The 13,641-nt window shown below is 41.0% G+C and overlaps 1 protein-coding gene across 4 annotated transcripts in view; it reads left to right on the top strand.

Annotated features, from left to right (window-relative positions):
* THSD7A (thrombospondin type 1 domain containing 7A) overlaps positions 1 to 13,641 on the top strand; it is a 520,549-nt gene that overhangs the window by 388,811 nt on the left and 118,097 nt on the right. For all 4 annotated transcript variants that reach the window (XM_040431278.1, XM_040431279.1, XM_040431276.1 and 1 more), the window contains 3 exons: positions 936 to 1,767; positions 9,418 to 9,663; positions 11,957 to 12,138. In XM_040431278.1, coding sequence (XP_040287212.1) covers positions 936 to 1,767; positions 9,418 to 9,663; positions 11,957 to 12,138 — 1,260 coding nt within the window. The remainder of the gene's footprint in view (positions 1 to 935; positions 1,768 to 9,417; positions 9,664 to 11,956; positions 12,139 to 13,641) is intronic.

Here is a 13,641-nt window from a genome sequence, read left to right as displayed (position 1 = left end):
TAGTAGTTATATTCTTGTACATAGGAGCAGTATTATAGTAGTTATATTCTTGTACATAGGAGGCAGTATTATAGTAGTTATATTCTTGTACATAGGAGGCAGTATTATAGTAGTTATATTCTTGTACATAGGAGCAGTATTATAGTAGTTATATTCTTGTACATAGGAGCAGTATTATAGTAGTAATATTCTTGTACATAGGAGCAGTATTATAGTAGTTATATTCTTGTACATAGGGAGCAGTCTTATAGTAGTTATATTATGGCAACTATTTAATAATATAGAAACAAACATAGTTGCGTGTAATAGTGTTAAACTCTTCTTCCACTTCTTTGGTCATTTTTTTGGCAATGAATGGATGGTTTCTAAAAATCACTGATACACACTAGACTATTCTCCTCTGGGTCAATTTCAGCAGGAACAAGCAATAGTTTATGTGAGTCCTTATATGACTCCTCTTCAAGGAAAATAGAAGTTGCAGTAATATAATTTTTGGAACAAATTGCTATAGTATAGTAACATAACATAACATTGTAACATACTGTAGTTTAGAAGGCTGAAAAAAGACATCCATCCATCAAGTTCAGCCTGTTATTTTGAAGTTTATCCAGAGGAAGGCAAAAAACCGAGTGAGTTGGAAACTAAGTTTCCTCATTTTAGGGGAAAAAATTATTTCTCGACTCCAATCAGGAAATCAGAATAATTCCCTGGATCAACGACCCTTCTCCAGAAATCTAGTAACTATAACCTGTATATCATATAATAAGCTAAGAATATTTAGGTAGGAGACCATTTTGTTGACCACTATATTTCATCTATGACCTGCATTAATCTCATTATTATGTTAGATATACTGTACAGAAATGAAAATTGTGATGCCAGAAATCAAATTCCTTTTTGTGCCCTGAGAACTCATCTTTATTTTCTTGTTTCAGGTCCTTGGGGAAGATGTATGGGTGATGAATGTGGTGAGGGAGGAGTTCACTCAAGGGTGGTCTGGTGTGCGCACACCGAAGGGTGGACGACTCTCGCCACAAACTGTAAACAGACAGATAGGCCGGAAAATCAGCAAAACTGTTTTCGAGTTTGTGACTGGCATAAAGAACTCTATGAATGGCAGCTGGGTAGTTGGAACCAGTGTGCACCAGTTGCCTCAAGGTTATCAGAGAAACCAACAGAATGCACAAAAGGCGAGGAAGGAATTCAGACGCGAGAAGTCGTCTGTCTACAGAAAGCCACTGGGATGGCGGCAGATGACAGTATATGTGACTACTTCGAATCCAAACCCCGGCTAGAACAAGGTTGCCTTATTCCCTGTCCTCAGGATTGTATTGCATCAGATTATTCTCCGTGGTCGGAATGCTCAAAAACATGTGGCAATGGATTAAAGCACAGGACACGCTATGTGGTGGCCATGCCACAATTTGGTGGCTCCGGTTGTCCTAACCTAACCGAATTTCAGGTTTGTCAAGGTTCTCCTTGTGAAGGAGAAGAAGCAATGTACAGTCTGAACGTTGGACCTTGGAGTTCCTGCTCGATACCGATTTCTAGACATGTAAGACAAATCGGGAAGAGGGGTAAAAACAGAGAACGAGCAAAAGAAAGAGAAAAGATCATGAAGGACCCAGAAGCTAGAGAACTCATTAAGAAGAAGAGGATCCGAAACAGGAAGAATCGCCAGGAAAACAGATACTGGGATATACAAATCGGGTATCAGACACGACTGGTGACCTGCATGCACAAAAACGGAAAAACTGCTGCTCTAAGGTAACTGTTTCTGTAAGCCAAAAGCACAAAATGTTTGTATACCACATTATATAATTTGGTCTTATGATATCTTTGCTGCTGTAATGGGTCAAAAATTTCCTGTTGAACAGATGGTTAGGTTTCTGGATATAATTTTTTAAGTCACTCCATGTGTTCTTCCTGTCCTGGTTCTTCAACTTCCTCTTTATTTGTACTTTTAGCACGGCACACAGTCTTGCATAAAGGGGTTATCCGTATTTTTATTTTATTTTTTTTATCTTTTAATGGTCCCCTCCAAATAAAAAATTGTGGATGAATCACTGAGGCCAGAGCCTGAGTCAGAGCATCATACATTATACTAATCAAGGCAGTTCAGTTTTGTGGATGTGTTTACCTAGGCATATCAAAAGAACACTAGAGCTGCCATATTGTTATCTCAATTCTACACCTATTATTATCATGAGGATTATCCTTCAGAGAACATCTTCCTCTCACAGCAGCAGTCAACTGACAGTGGATTACTATGGAGGACAGTGGTTCTATTTAGTAGGATTTAACATTTGTGTTAAGAATGGTATGTCTCCAACAGTCAGATGAGATGATGAGTTGTGTTGCCGGCTATTATTAATTTTGGGAGTTTGTTAGTTGTTTATCTATAAAGTTCATGGGCAGTATCTAAACCGTACAAAACAATGGGGTTCCAAAAATAGTTGTGCACTTCAAAGTTGGGTGCCGAATGGGGTGAGCTGCTCTCTTCTTGGATTTCCTCTGCATACGGCCCCATAGTTTATGTAGGTACTGACTGTTGAATATTTGACTTGAAAACAAGTGGCCATTTAAGGTAAACCTCCATCAGGACAAGGCTGATTTTGATTATGTTTTTTGGTAGAATTCTCTAGAATTACTGGGTTGCCTGAAGAAGTGAACCACTGCTTCCCGTGCTGATATCATGTGGCCTCTGTCATTTATGGCGAATGACTGAGATTTTAAAGCTCACAGGGGAGATGGATATCTAGGCCAGATTCAAGATCCATCAATGTCACCTCAGGAAACAATGTAATAACATTATTGTTAACAGATATGGAAATTAGCTCTCTTCCAGAAGATTTTTTTTTTATATGTATAGGTAGGTAATGGTATGCCTATAAGTAGCTAAACTGTATTTCTGACTCTTTATTGGGCATTGGCTAACAGCTTAGGTACCTGTAGTTGGTGCTAGAGAGATTTTTTTATTTTATTTGCAGGGAGGATAATTTGGATAATATTTCCCAGGGATCATTGCTGTTAAAGACTAACTTCAGTTGCTGGATCTCCACAAGGAAAGCTAGAACCTTCCAAGAACTGTTAGTAGAGGGTAAATTAGATAGATGTTATGTAGCTATATAGTGAGATAGATAATAGATAGATAGATAGATAGATAGATAGATAGATAGATAGATAGATAGATAGATAGATATGAGATAGATATGAGATAGATAGGAGATAGATAGATAGATTTCTTCAGCCTAGATAGATAGATATGTATGGCTCTCTTAAAGGGGTATTCCCATCTGAGACAAATGGGGCATATCGCTAGGATATGTCCCCATTGTCTAATATGTACAGGTCCCACAATGGGGGACCAGCACCTATATCGAGAACGTAGTGGGCAAAAGTTTTGGCTGGAGAACCCTGGGCCACCACCAAGCGCTCTCCCCATAGAAGTGAATGGGAGCACACAGTGCTTGCGGGGCCACCTCCGCCATTCACTTCTATGGGGCCGAAAGAAATAACCAAGCCATTTCCTCTGCTATTTTCAGCGGCCCCATAGAAATGAATGGAGGGCAGCCATGCATCTATCTGTTTACAAGATAGGTGCGGTTCCCAGAGGTAGGACCCACACCTATCAGACAATGGGAGCCTTTCCTAGCGATATGCCCCCCCCCCCCCCATTGTCTCATATGGGAATACACCTTTAAGTCTTCTCACTTTCAAGTACTTTAAAGGTTGTGAACATCTGCAGGGGCAAATTATTAGCATTTTTTTGGGGGGAAAAAAACTCTTTTTTCAATTTGTCTTTATCAAACATTTATTAAACATAGTTTCGGTCTATCTGCAGAGTATCTTGCTTTCAGTTTCACTCTGAACCGTCAGATTGCTGCTTTGATGGCTGGATCTGTAGCCCTTATCTCTGAACTCCTGACAGCTCATGCATTTAAGCCATAGCCTTATCAATTTGATAAGAATTTTGCTATAATGAGTGTATAGGAGCTGCCAGGAGTTCAGAGATCGGTCCACAGTTCGGATCTGACAGATTCACTGAGAAAAGAGGAAGCAATTGTCTGTAGATGGGCTAAAAGTAAAAACTGTCGAGGAAAGAACTGTCTAAAGGTTTTAATAAAAACCAACTGAAGAAAATAATTTTAGCTCAAAATGAGTGGAATGTAAAAATTGCACCCAAAAATGCCCATAGCTTTTAATCTGAACCATCAGATTTACAGAGTATAGAAGCCAGCTGATGGCAGTCCCATGCGACGGCCATTGTGGAGATACATTTGTACTTAACGGCCATTTTATGCTTACTTAAGCAGAGACATTTTAAATCTGAGCTAATAACTATTCAGGGAATGATTCACTTTTATTCGCAACATGGAAAATTGTTGATGTTTAAGTGAAAGTGGCTGAACGATGGAATAAAAAAAAAGAACTAATTACTCGAATAGGTCCCGCGTCAAGTGTAATTAACCAACAATAGATAATTGGTTTAAATATTTTGGTAGATTAGCATTACCTAGGCAACTGTAACGTAGTAAGTTAATGATATCATTAGATACTTTGTAACGAAAAAACATACCGGTATATAGCAAAATGTCGACAATTCTGACCATAATCTCCACCATTACTTTTATTCCTTTTCTTTTTCAAATTGCGACCAAATGTGTGAAGACATTCTCTATCTCTATCCCAAGGATCGGCCATTTCTCCCTATAAAGGGTCAGAAAATACTTGAATCTGGTTGTAAGGCAACTGGCTGGAGAAGGAACCCTCCCCAGTGTCCCTCCAGTGGACACCTAAGCATAGAAAGAAAAAGCAAAGATTTCAATCAATCCGTTACACATTATACTAAATATTTTCCCTTAAAACTTTATATAAATCTGCTCAGCTCCTCCTGCTCTGTAATTTGCTGCTGGCAGATAGGACTGCATGTTCAACGTGACAGGTTCTTTTAAGAGGAAGGGAGGACAGTTATGGATTGATAAATGGTTCTGTAGAACCTGGAGAGTATATTATCAGGGTTTTCAGCACAGTAGAAGCTGGACTTCATTTATGCCAATACATTCATTATTTCCTTCCATTCTAAAGGCAATAGATTCTAGATTTGTGGGTGTCTGACCTGCTGGTGCCCCAATCAGTGTCCGGCTGGGGTGCCTAGGGCCCACCAGTAAAATTTAGTCTGGGGGCCAGTGTACAGCTACATGCAAATCATACCTGCTCACACAGGGATAGACAGCAGCAAGAAGTTACAAGATGATTGATTATAGGTGTCCATGCATCGACTTCAAGATGGCAGGTCCCTGGGGAAAGAGGATGCTAGCTGGTCTTCCTTCTATACCTAGAAGTCATCTCAACCACATGTATGCTGCCCTCAGTCTACTGTATCATGTGCCACTTGTGCGGGCGGTGGAGGAGGGGCCCATCTTGCTCAGGGGCCAATCAGGGGATTCCCCCTTTTCCCCTGTGGCCCAGTCCAAGCCTGGCTCCAATGATTGCCTAAATGGGGCATTCCAGCCCCCCATTCTCCCCAACCACAAAGCCCGTGTTTGAGCATGCATCCTGTTGCTCCAATGAAAATCGATGGCATCGATAACACTAGCCAAGCACTGCTTTAGGCCTCATGCACACGACCGTATGTATTTTGCGGTCTGCAAAAATCCACTCTTGGGGTATACATAGAATGAAGAGAGCCCCAAAACAAAATCAAGATAGCTCTGCTCCTAACATCTTGGATTTTCCCTCGCCCCCTTCTGCTGTCTTCTTTAATAAAAAAAAGGTCAGTATAACCCTTTTGGTAAGTTCTTCCCTCTTTAACTTTAAATGCTGCCATTGACGAGCTCCGGCTGTCCGGGGGGCTGGGGGAAGGTGTTCACATGATATATGGGGGACTAACCACATCTATGGCCAATTATTAGCTGCAAGTGACCCACATGGAACCAGCAGTTTATGATTACCAGGCTTACCAGACCTCGTCAATGGTAGTGGGGAACCGAAGGACCCAGAACTCAGGGGTGGCAATCAAGTACGCCTCCCTCCTCAGGTCCAGGAAGGTGGTGAGGGGGGGGGGGGCTCTGGCAGAAACAATCCCAAAGCTAAATAACCCCTCTAAGTGTCCATAAAGAGGGGAACACTTGTTAATGTTCTCATTAACTCCTGGAAATAAAGATAGGGTCAACTTTAGCTTAGGTTCTTCACGGACAACTTTGCCTGTAGAGACATACGAGGAATCATCTGAATAGGACTGAGCAGAAGCCCCCCCTTGAACCAACTCCTAATAATTTGTCTTAATCTAAGACCCATGCTGGGAGATGTGAGCTCAGTAATAAGCAGAATTGTGAGTACAGCTTTTGATGGAGAATAAATGATATAACTCAAGATGGATACAAAATACATACATAATATCAGAAAACTCAAAATGTAACAAAAATGCAATAACATTCTGTAAACAAATCTATCTGCTGCAAGAAATATAAAGTGACAGCTTGTACAGTAAATGTCATGGGCACTACATAGGAGGCCTTCAAGCTTCATGTTCTGAGATCTGCTCTGAGTTGACGGCCTCATCGTTCTTTAATGATGCCACTTAAGTGGAGAGTTCACTCTGAGGTCACCACTACATCGCCGATACTCTGAAGCATGAATGGAGTCATAATAATTAGTAGTGAAGCTGACCTCCCCCCTAGCTTATTTACAACCATGGCAGATGTCTTCTCTGCTTGCCATGACATTTGCAGCCACCAATTTTAAAAGCCACGGGCAACAATTTTCCTGTTCCGATCATAGTAGAGATCTGTTTGCTTTGCCTCCAGGGCTGAATTGTAGGGAGGGCCGAAGGGTCAGTTTCCCAGGGACATCTACAACCAACGGTTCCCCTTTCAAATGTTATATTGCCTCTCCAACGCTAAAAAAGAATTGTGCAATGTTTTCTAATATTTTTCACTATGTGGTAAAGCTTCAATATCCCACCTGTATTGATAACTAGAAGATATGCAATGGTCAAACCACTCTGTGCCCTCTTGCTCCTCCTGCTTTTTCTGACCACCCCTCTCTCAGATTTTTATTGACTTGGCCAGCCCACTATGTAGGAACCTGGCCCTGTCAATCAACAAGGAGAGGAAGGGCTGGCAGAGGAAGCAGGAGGAGCAAAGGTGTAGGGATGACTTGAGACCGCCCTCAGTGCACTTAATTATTCATTTGCCTATGGATTTATAGTTCAATTTCTCCAGAATAAAGCAATGGATCACTAAGTGAAAGGTATCATTTCACTTAGCTGAGCTAGCCCTACAAGACAATATGTAATGAAATTCCTGCTGACGGACTCCCTGTAAGTCAGCTACATCTTATATGTTCCAGGGGAGGAAGCTCTGGAGTCCCAAGGAACACTAGTTTGACACTCGGAAGGCCCACCAAATCTGTAGTCTAGAAGCCTCCACCAACCTTGATTCATACCTGTTTGTTGCACAATCTATACAACTTTAGACAATTTTATTACAAAGGCTCTTTTACGTGGACTGAGGATTTGACCAATTATCGGGAACGAATGCTTCTATGAATAATAGTTCCAAAAAACTGGGATGTATAGATATTCCTGATCACCCAACAAACAAGCCAAACGTTGCCCAGTAAGAAGCCATATTAGGAATTATTGTACCCTACAAGCAAGGCTTGAAGGGGAGGATAGCTCCGTAACATGACGTCTAGTGTTGAGTGAATCGAAATCCACAAATTTCAGGATAAATTTAATTTGCCGGGAAGCCAAATTTCCTCCTGATTCGTGGTAGTGAATCAATTTAACCTGAAATAGTGTAAAAAATAAAAAAAGCAATCATACTTACCTGATCCTAACGGGCCAGCCACCATCTTGCTTAAAGATCTCACATGAAATCCTGTGCGCGGTGACGTATGATCTTCAAGCAAGATGGTGGCGGCCAACCTGTCACGAGCAAATGGATTAAGTAAATTTTTTAAATTAAAATTTTACACTGTGTTATTTATATCAGATGCCGAGATTGACGGGGGCGGCACATTGTACCCACTACTTACAAGTAATTCATCACAAAGCAAATTTTTTTGTAAAATGCTGAAGCAGCCGAATCTAACTTTTCAAGAATTTGCTCATCTCTAATGACCTCCCATGGAACATGCATATAGTATCTGATGTTAGAGCTCCATAGAAGTCTAAGGGCGTCACTGTACAACTCAGAAGTTGTGTGGAGCTGTAGTACAGTAAGTGCTTGTGCCCTAAAATCTTTACCCAATAGAGACATCACTTATTTCTCTACCGTCTTGTTACAAGCCCCATTACAAAGCTAAGGCCACTTTCAAGCACAGTGGTTCATGAAGGATTAGCATGCTCCTGGAGCAGTACAGTGCGGCATCCTCTAGACTCTATTCACTAGCCATGGATTTTTAGAGAACAACAAGCTTGGAAACAGAGTATCATAATTATACGCTAGGATTACTTCTTTCTACACTAATCAGCGTTGGCAATGTAAAGTGGCACGAGCCCCCGAGGCTTTCCAACAAAGCAAAATGTGTAGCTGGTAACAAGTCGGAAATTTTCCTAGTTACAGATGATTAACATTTTAGTTAGCAACTTTTACAAAGAGAAAAGTTAGTAGACTATTTACAGTGCCACCAGAGGCCTACTGCAAAGGGTTAATTACTGCTAAAAGTGTTAATTTACTGTTGTGATTTGATGTCAAAACACGTAGGGGGTCATTTATTAAGCTGAAATACGCCTATATTATGTAACTTCTCCTCGCTCACGCCAGGAGTGGGTGGGGAAGGTATGGTAGGCTGGTATGAAGCTGTATTACATCTAGAACTGGTGGAGGATCCTCCAAGGTTCTGAAGAGGCCGGCGCCTCTTCATAACTTCGTGGAATCCACCGCCAGCGCAGGAGTTTATTAAGACCAGCGTCTAAAATGCCGGTCTTAATAACTGTGCTCCATAATTCTTTGTGCTTTATGTGCACTTTTTAGAAATGTATGGGGAACACTGGCAAATTAGGTCAGGTTACTAGGGTGATTGACTTAGCCCACCCCCCTGGTTAGAGAGTCCAGTCTGAGCAAAGCAAAGCAAAGTCAAAAGAACCTTTATCTCTGAGAGTACTCTAAAGGAAAGAGACCAGACATCTTAAAAGGCCAAGAACCATAAAGGCTGTACAAGATATCTACAGCAAGGTATGCACCCGTTTATGCTGGTGTGGAAAGGGAATATTGCCTCTGCCACCCACCACACATTGAGTACTTGATTATACAATATGGTAAAAGAGTGTGTTGAATATGTCCTGACCACTTTAGTGATAGCTACCTAGAACAGGGTTGTGAATAAGAAGTAGTATCATCATGCATCATTATGTGTCATGTCCATATATCACACTACCACACTAACATTGTTTAATGTCATCCACAGCTTTTGTGAGCAGGAGAAGTTGCCGATCACTTTCCAAGCCTGTGTGGTAGATAAAGACTGTCAAGTATTGGAGTGGTCAGAATGGAGTTCTTGCTCTACGGATTGTAATTCATCTCCTCCTAGCGGCCATCGGACAAGGAAAAGGACCATCAAACAGCTGCCCGTTGGGCTAGGGAAGGAATGTCCAGAGTTGGAGGAGATGGAATCATGTTCTCCACCACCAGAAGGGTTACAGGCATGCATCAAGTAAGTGAGGATGTGTAGCTTTATCTTCGTCTTATGTCTCCATGGATGCTGCATTTCCTTTTGGTTATTTCCCCTTGTACCTACAATTCTATTTTCCTCATCCTACAATTTTCTCTAGAAGAGGTCAACAGGTTAACATGACCCCATGGAAAACAAGATTGCAAGCAACCTACTAAGCATGGACAAACAGAATCCAACAAAAACATGTAGCACTAGCCCTAGGGTTTCTGCCCATAACAAGCTCTGATCGATGATATAGCATGTCATTCATTAAAAACCATGTACTATGTGTGTCAAACCTGACATGTTATGGAACTACAGCCAGGTCTCTCAGTCACCTATCTTTAATGAGTGAGCAAATTGCATGAGGGTTCTCCTCCATCCTTCCCTCCCATGTCATGACTGAGTGACTGCCCTCCCATTTATGTGCTCCGATCTGCTTCCTATTGGGTATAGAAGTATATGTACATATAGAGAGACAAGCAGAACCCACATTATGCAGGAATGGCCACATTCCCACATAATAGATCTATGGTGATGTTGTGCTGAAAGGTCCTGGCAGGGTACTAGATATTTCCACTTAAAACTTAGATGCAAACTTTTCTTTAAACAAACCTTGTAGCTTTCTTCTAGTAACAAACTCATTTCTTTGGCTCTTCTAATCCCCAGAAGTCTGCTTTAAGACATAGATTATTTTCTTTACACCAAGAAGGCTTTTTCAGCGTTCCCATAAACCCATTACTGAGTAACATAATGAATTATATATGAAAAAATGCTTTAATTTTTTTATTTCTTAAAAATAAAAATCCTGACAACACAAAGTCTAATTGCAGAACCGGATGCCAGGGTGAGCATTAATGAAATGTTTTTTTTTTTACTGTGCAGTTTTGGCAGGCAAATAAAAAATTGATATGTAAGTGATCCTTAATAAGAGCTGATATGTTATTCTGTTTTATACATACATGGTAAATTTAGTAGCTGGTGGCAGGATTTTTACTGATGTTTTAAAGAAAACTATTGCAGACACAAAAGTTGTGATTTCTAATAGTTGGGGATTTAAAAAAAAGGGAAAAACGAAGCCCATATGCCTAATGACCACAGCATTCAAGCAAGACTTAAAGTGGTTGTTTGGGTTAGAAAATACCCTATTAGCAAATTCATTCAGGGACATCTATTATAAAGCATCTCTCTCACCCTTTATAACTCTCTGGAGGACTCGGTACATCCCACTGGACATAGACAGCTCATTGATTTCAATGGGAAATGTATAATGCTTCTTTTCTCCTGTACTGGCGCTGCAGTGGAATTGAAGACTTGTTGACAGGTTCCCTCACAATTTACAGCGATATCTTGGTGTCTCTTATTCGGAGATCCTTCTAAGAAAATGGGATTATCCAAAATGAACAAATATATGAGTATGGCTGACACATGGCCTATTCTGCAAAAAGTTGTAGAGTGGTGTTGACATTACTCTTCCATAAGGGTTAACAGCTCAGGGCCAGATTAAGATCGAACCCATTGGATTCCCTATCTCAGCCACATATAGAAGAGGTGACCATAGAGCACATTGCTCTCCATATTGAACTCTATGGGAGTTATGGAGACAACCAAGCCAATGGCTCTAAAAGAGAGCGCTACACCAATGTATAGCTATCTCTTCACCTATTCTCAGATGGATTGGATCACCAAAGGGCTACCAATGGACCCATATTTTTTGAAAAGGTGCTAGTTCCAGAAGTGAACTGTGCATATACCATATATTGAGTCCTGCCTAGAAAGTTGTGGGTAGAATAAGTTAGAACAACCAGCCTAGGCATGGAGGATAAGTGGTGGAAGCCCTGGAGCACATGCCTCTTGAACCTTCTCAATTGTGCCTTGAGTAAAGTTCCCTCGGGCATCCGAAGTCAATGTGTGGTCAGGGCCTTTGTCCAAAATAAGGTGATGTATCAGTCTGGTGATTTGTGGCTACAATTGAAGGTTCACCGTGATATGATCAAGGATCTAGCTCTTATTACTTCTTGTGCACGAGATCTTAAGATTTATGGCCCCAATCTGTATTGCACAGCTTTCACATTTGTGAAGAACCAAAAATAAAATACCATCGGGCTAATCTTTGTTGAAATAGAAATGTTGTTACATTCAAGGCTTTTCTTTGGGTCTTACATACATATCATGAGGTGACAACTATTTTTTGTCACTTTCTGTTCGAGGAAAAGCACCCTACAAGTGTTTTTAATCTGCTGCTTTTTGAGCCATAATTTGTATTTAATGTAAGATGTGATCTGTGATCTAGGTATGCCTGGAGATCCACGGAATGGACAGAATGTCGGGTTGATCCACTGCTTAATCAGCAGGACAAAAGAAGAGCAAACCATACGGCGCTGTGTGGTGGAGGAATTCAGACACGAGAAATCTATTGTGTACAAGCGAATGAGAATCTACTTTCATACCTCAATACAGTAAAAGACAAGGAAGGTGCGCATATATTTTGTATTTTCTAGAATATACAGTAGTTGTGTATGACATATACTCATAAACCATTATCAGGTCCACCTCTGTGGCACAAAACCCACATGGCTTCCTAATGTAGATACTTCGGGGGGAGGTAGTCACACATTACCCCTTACCACTGATATTTGTAGGAGCAATGGAGATAACCAACCAAGCCAATAATTCCCTTAGACTTCAAAAGAGCAAGCCACAGGCATGGTTGGCAAGCTCTTAACCTATTCTTCACTAGATAAGATTTCAAAATGTCCATGAAGGGTATCAATTTCTCCAGAAGGTTATAGAGATGAGCAGTGTATACCCTACCCATTTAGTGACTTCAAGGGGTGTAATTTAAAATTGTTGAGCACGGCAAATTGGAAGACCCAAACTTAGTGGTGGCCCACTAGATCTTCAAGGTGGTGGAGGCCCCTGGGCACATACACCTTCTGAACTCCCTATAATGCAGCCCTGGCCATTAGTCAATATGTTCAGTACTTGAGTCAGTTGTTGGATTTTCATCCACTTTTTGGTCTTACTCTACAGCAGGCATGGCCAACCTGCGGCCCTCCAGCTGTTGTAAAACTACAACTCCCACCATGCCCTGCTGTAGGATAATAGATGTAGGCAGTCTGAGCATGCTGGGGGTTGTAGTTTTGCAACAGCTGGAGAGCCTCAGGTTGGCCATCCCTGCTCTAGAGGGAATGGTTAAAATTTTAAGATTCATAAAGACTGATCCTGGGCCATATTTTAGCAACTTGTTGGATTTTTATCCACATTTTGGTCTAACTCAATGGGGAATGGTTAAAATTTGAAGATTCATGAAGTCTGAACCTGGGCCGTATTTTAGCCAGTTGTTGGGTTTTCATCAACATTTTGGTGTTACTCAAGAGAGAATGGTTAAAATATGAAGATTCATGAAGGGTAATCCTGGGCCAATGCCCAGCCCAAAATGGGTCATCCATATTAATGTCCTGGAGTGCTCCTTCATAATAAGAAATAATGATGAATTTTTTGAAAGTTCCCTATGTTATCTACCTCACCCAAGTTAGGACCTTGACTAAGCATAACACATAACTCAATCAATTTTCCTTTGCTTTATCCTTTGAGGGGACTGATCTTTTTACAAGTGCCCAATAATATGATTTGCCAATGTTCTTTTTAACCCATATCCAGCTTGATTTCAATTAATTTGAAAACCCTTTTAAGACTCCTAATGCATAATAAAGTGGTGCCAGGTTTTGCAGAGCTCCAATTCAAGGTGTTCAGGGGCCCTACAATACACATGCATGCAGTTCTGGCCCCGCTCTGCACACAACCCTCTAATCAAACAGTGAAAGGAAAATTTCATCTCACCACTTTTGCACTGGCAGCAGAATAAACATGCCTTAGCTGTGAATATCTGCATGGTAATATGTGCATAATTATGTATACTTTACTTTGATCAGTCACCCGGCACCGGGCCTATGATGAGTGATTTCCCTGCACTCG

This window comes from Bufo bufo, chromosome 5 (genome assembly GCF_905171765.1).
Source record: "Bufo bufo chromosome 5, aBufBuf1.1, whole genome shotgun sequence".
In the NCBI taxonomy this organism is placed as follows: domain Eukaryota; kingdom Metazoa; phylum Chordata; class Amphibia; order Anura; family Bufonidae; genus Bufo; species Bufo bufo.
The sequence above is the reverse complement of the archived record's forward strand: the minus strand, read 5'-3'. Positions and strand labels throughout refer to the sequence as shown.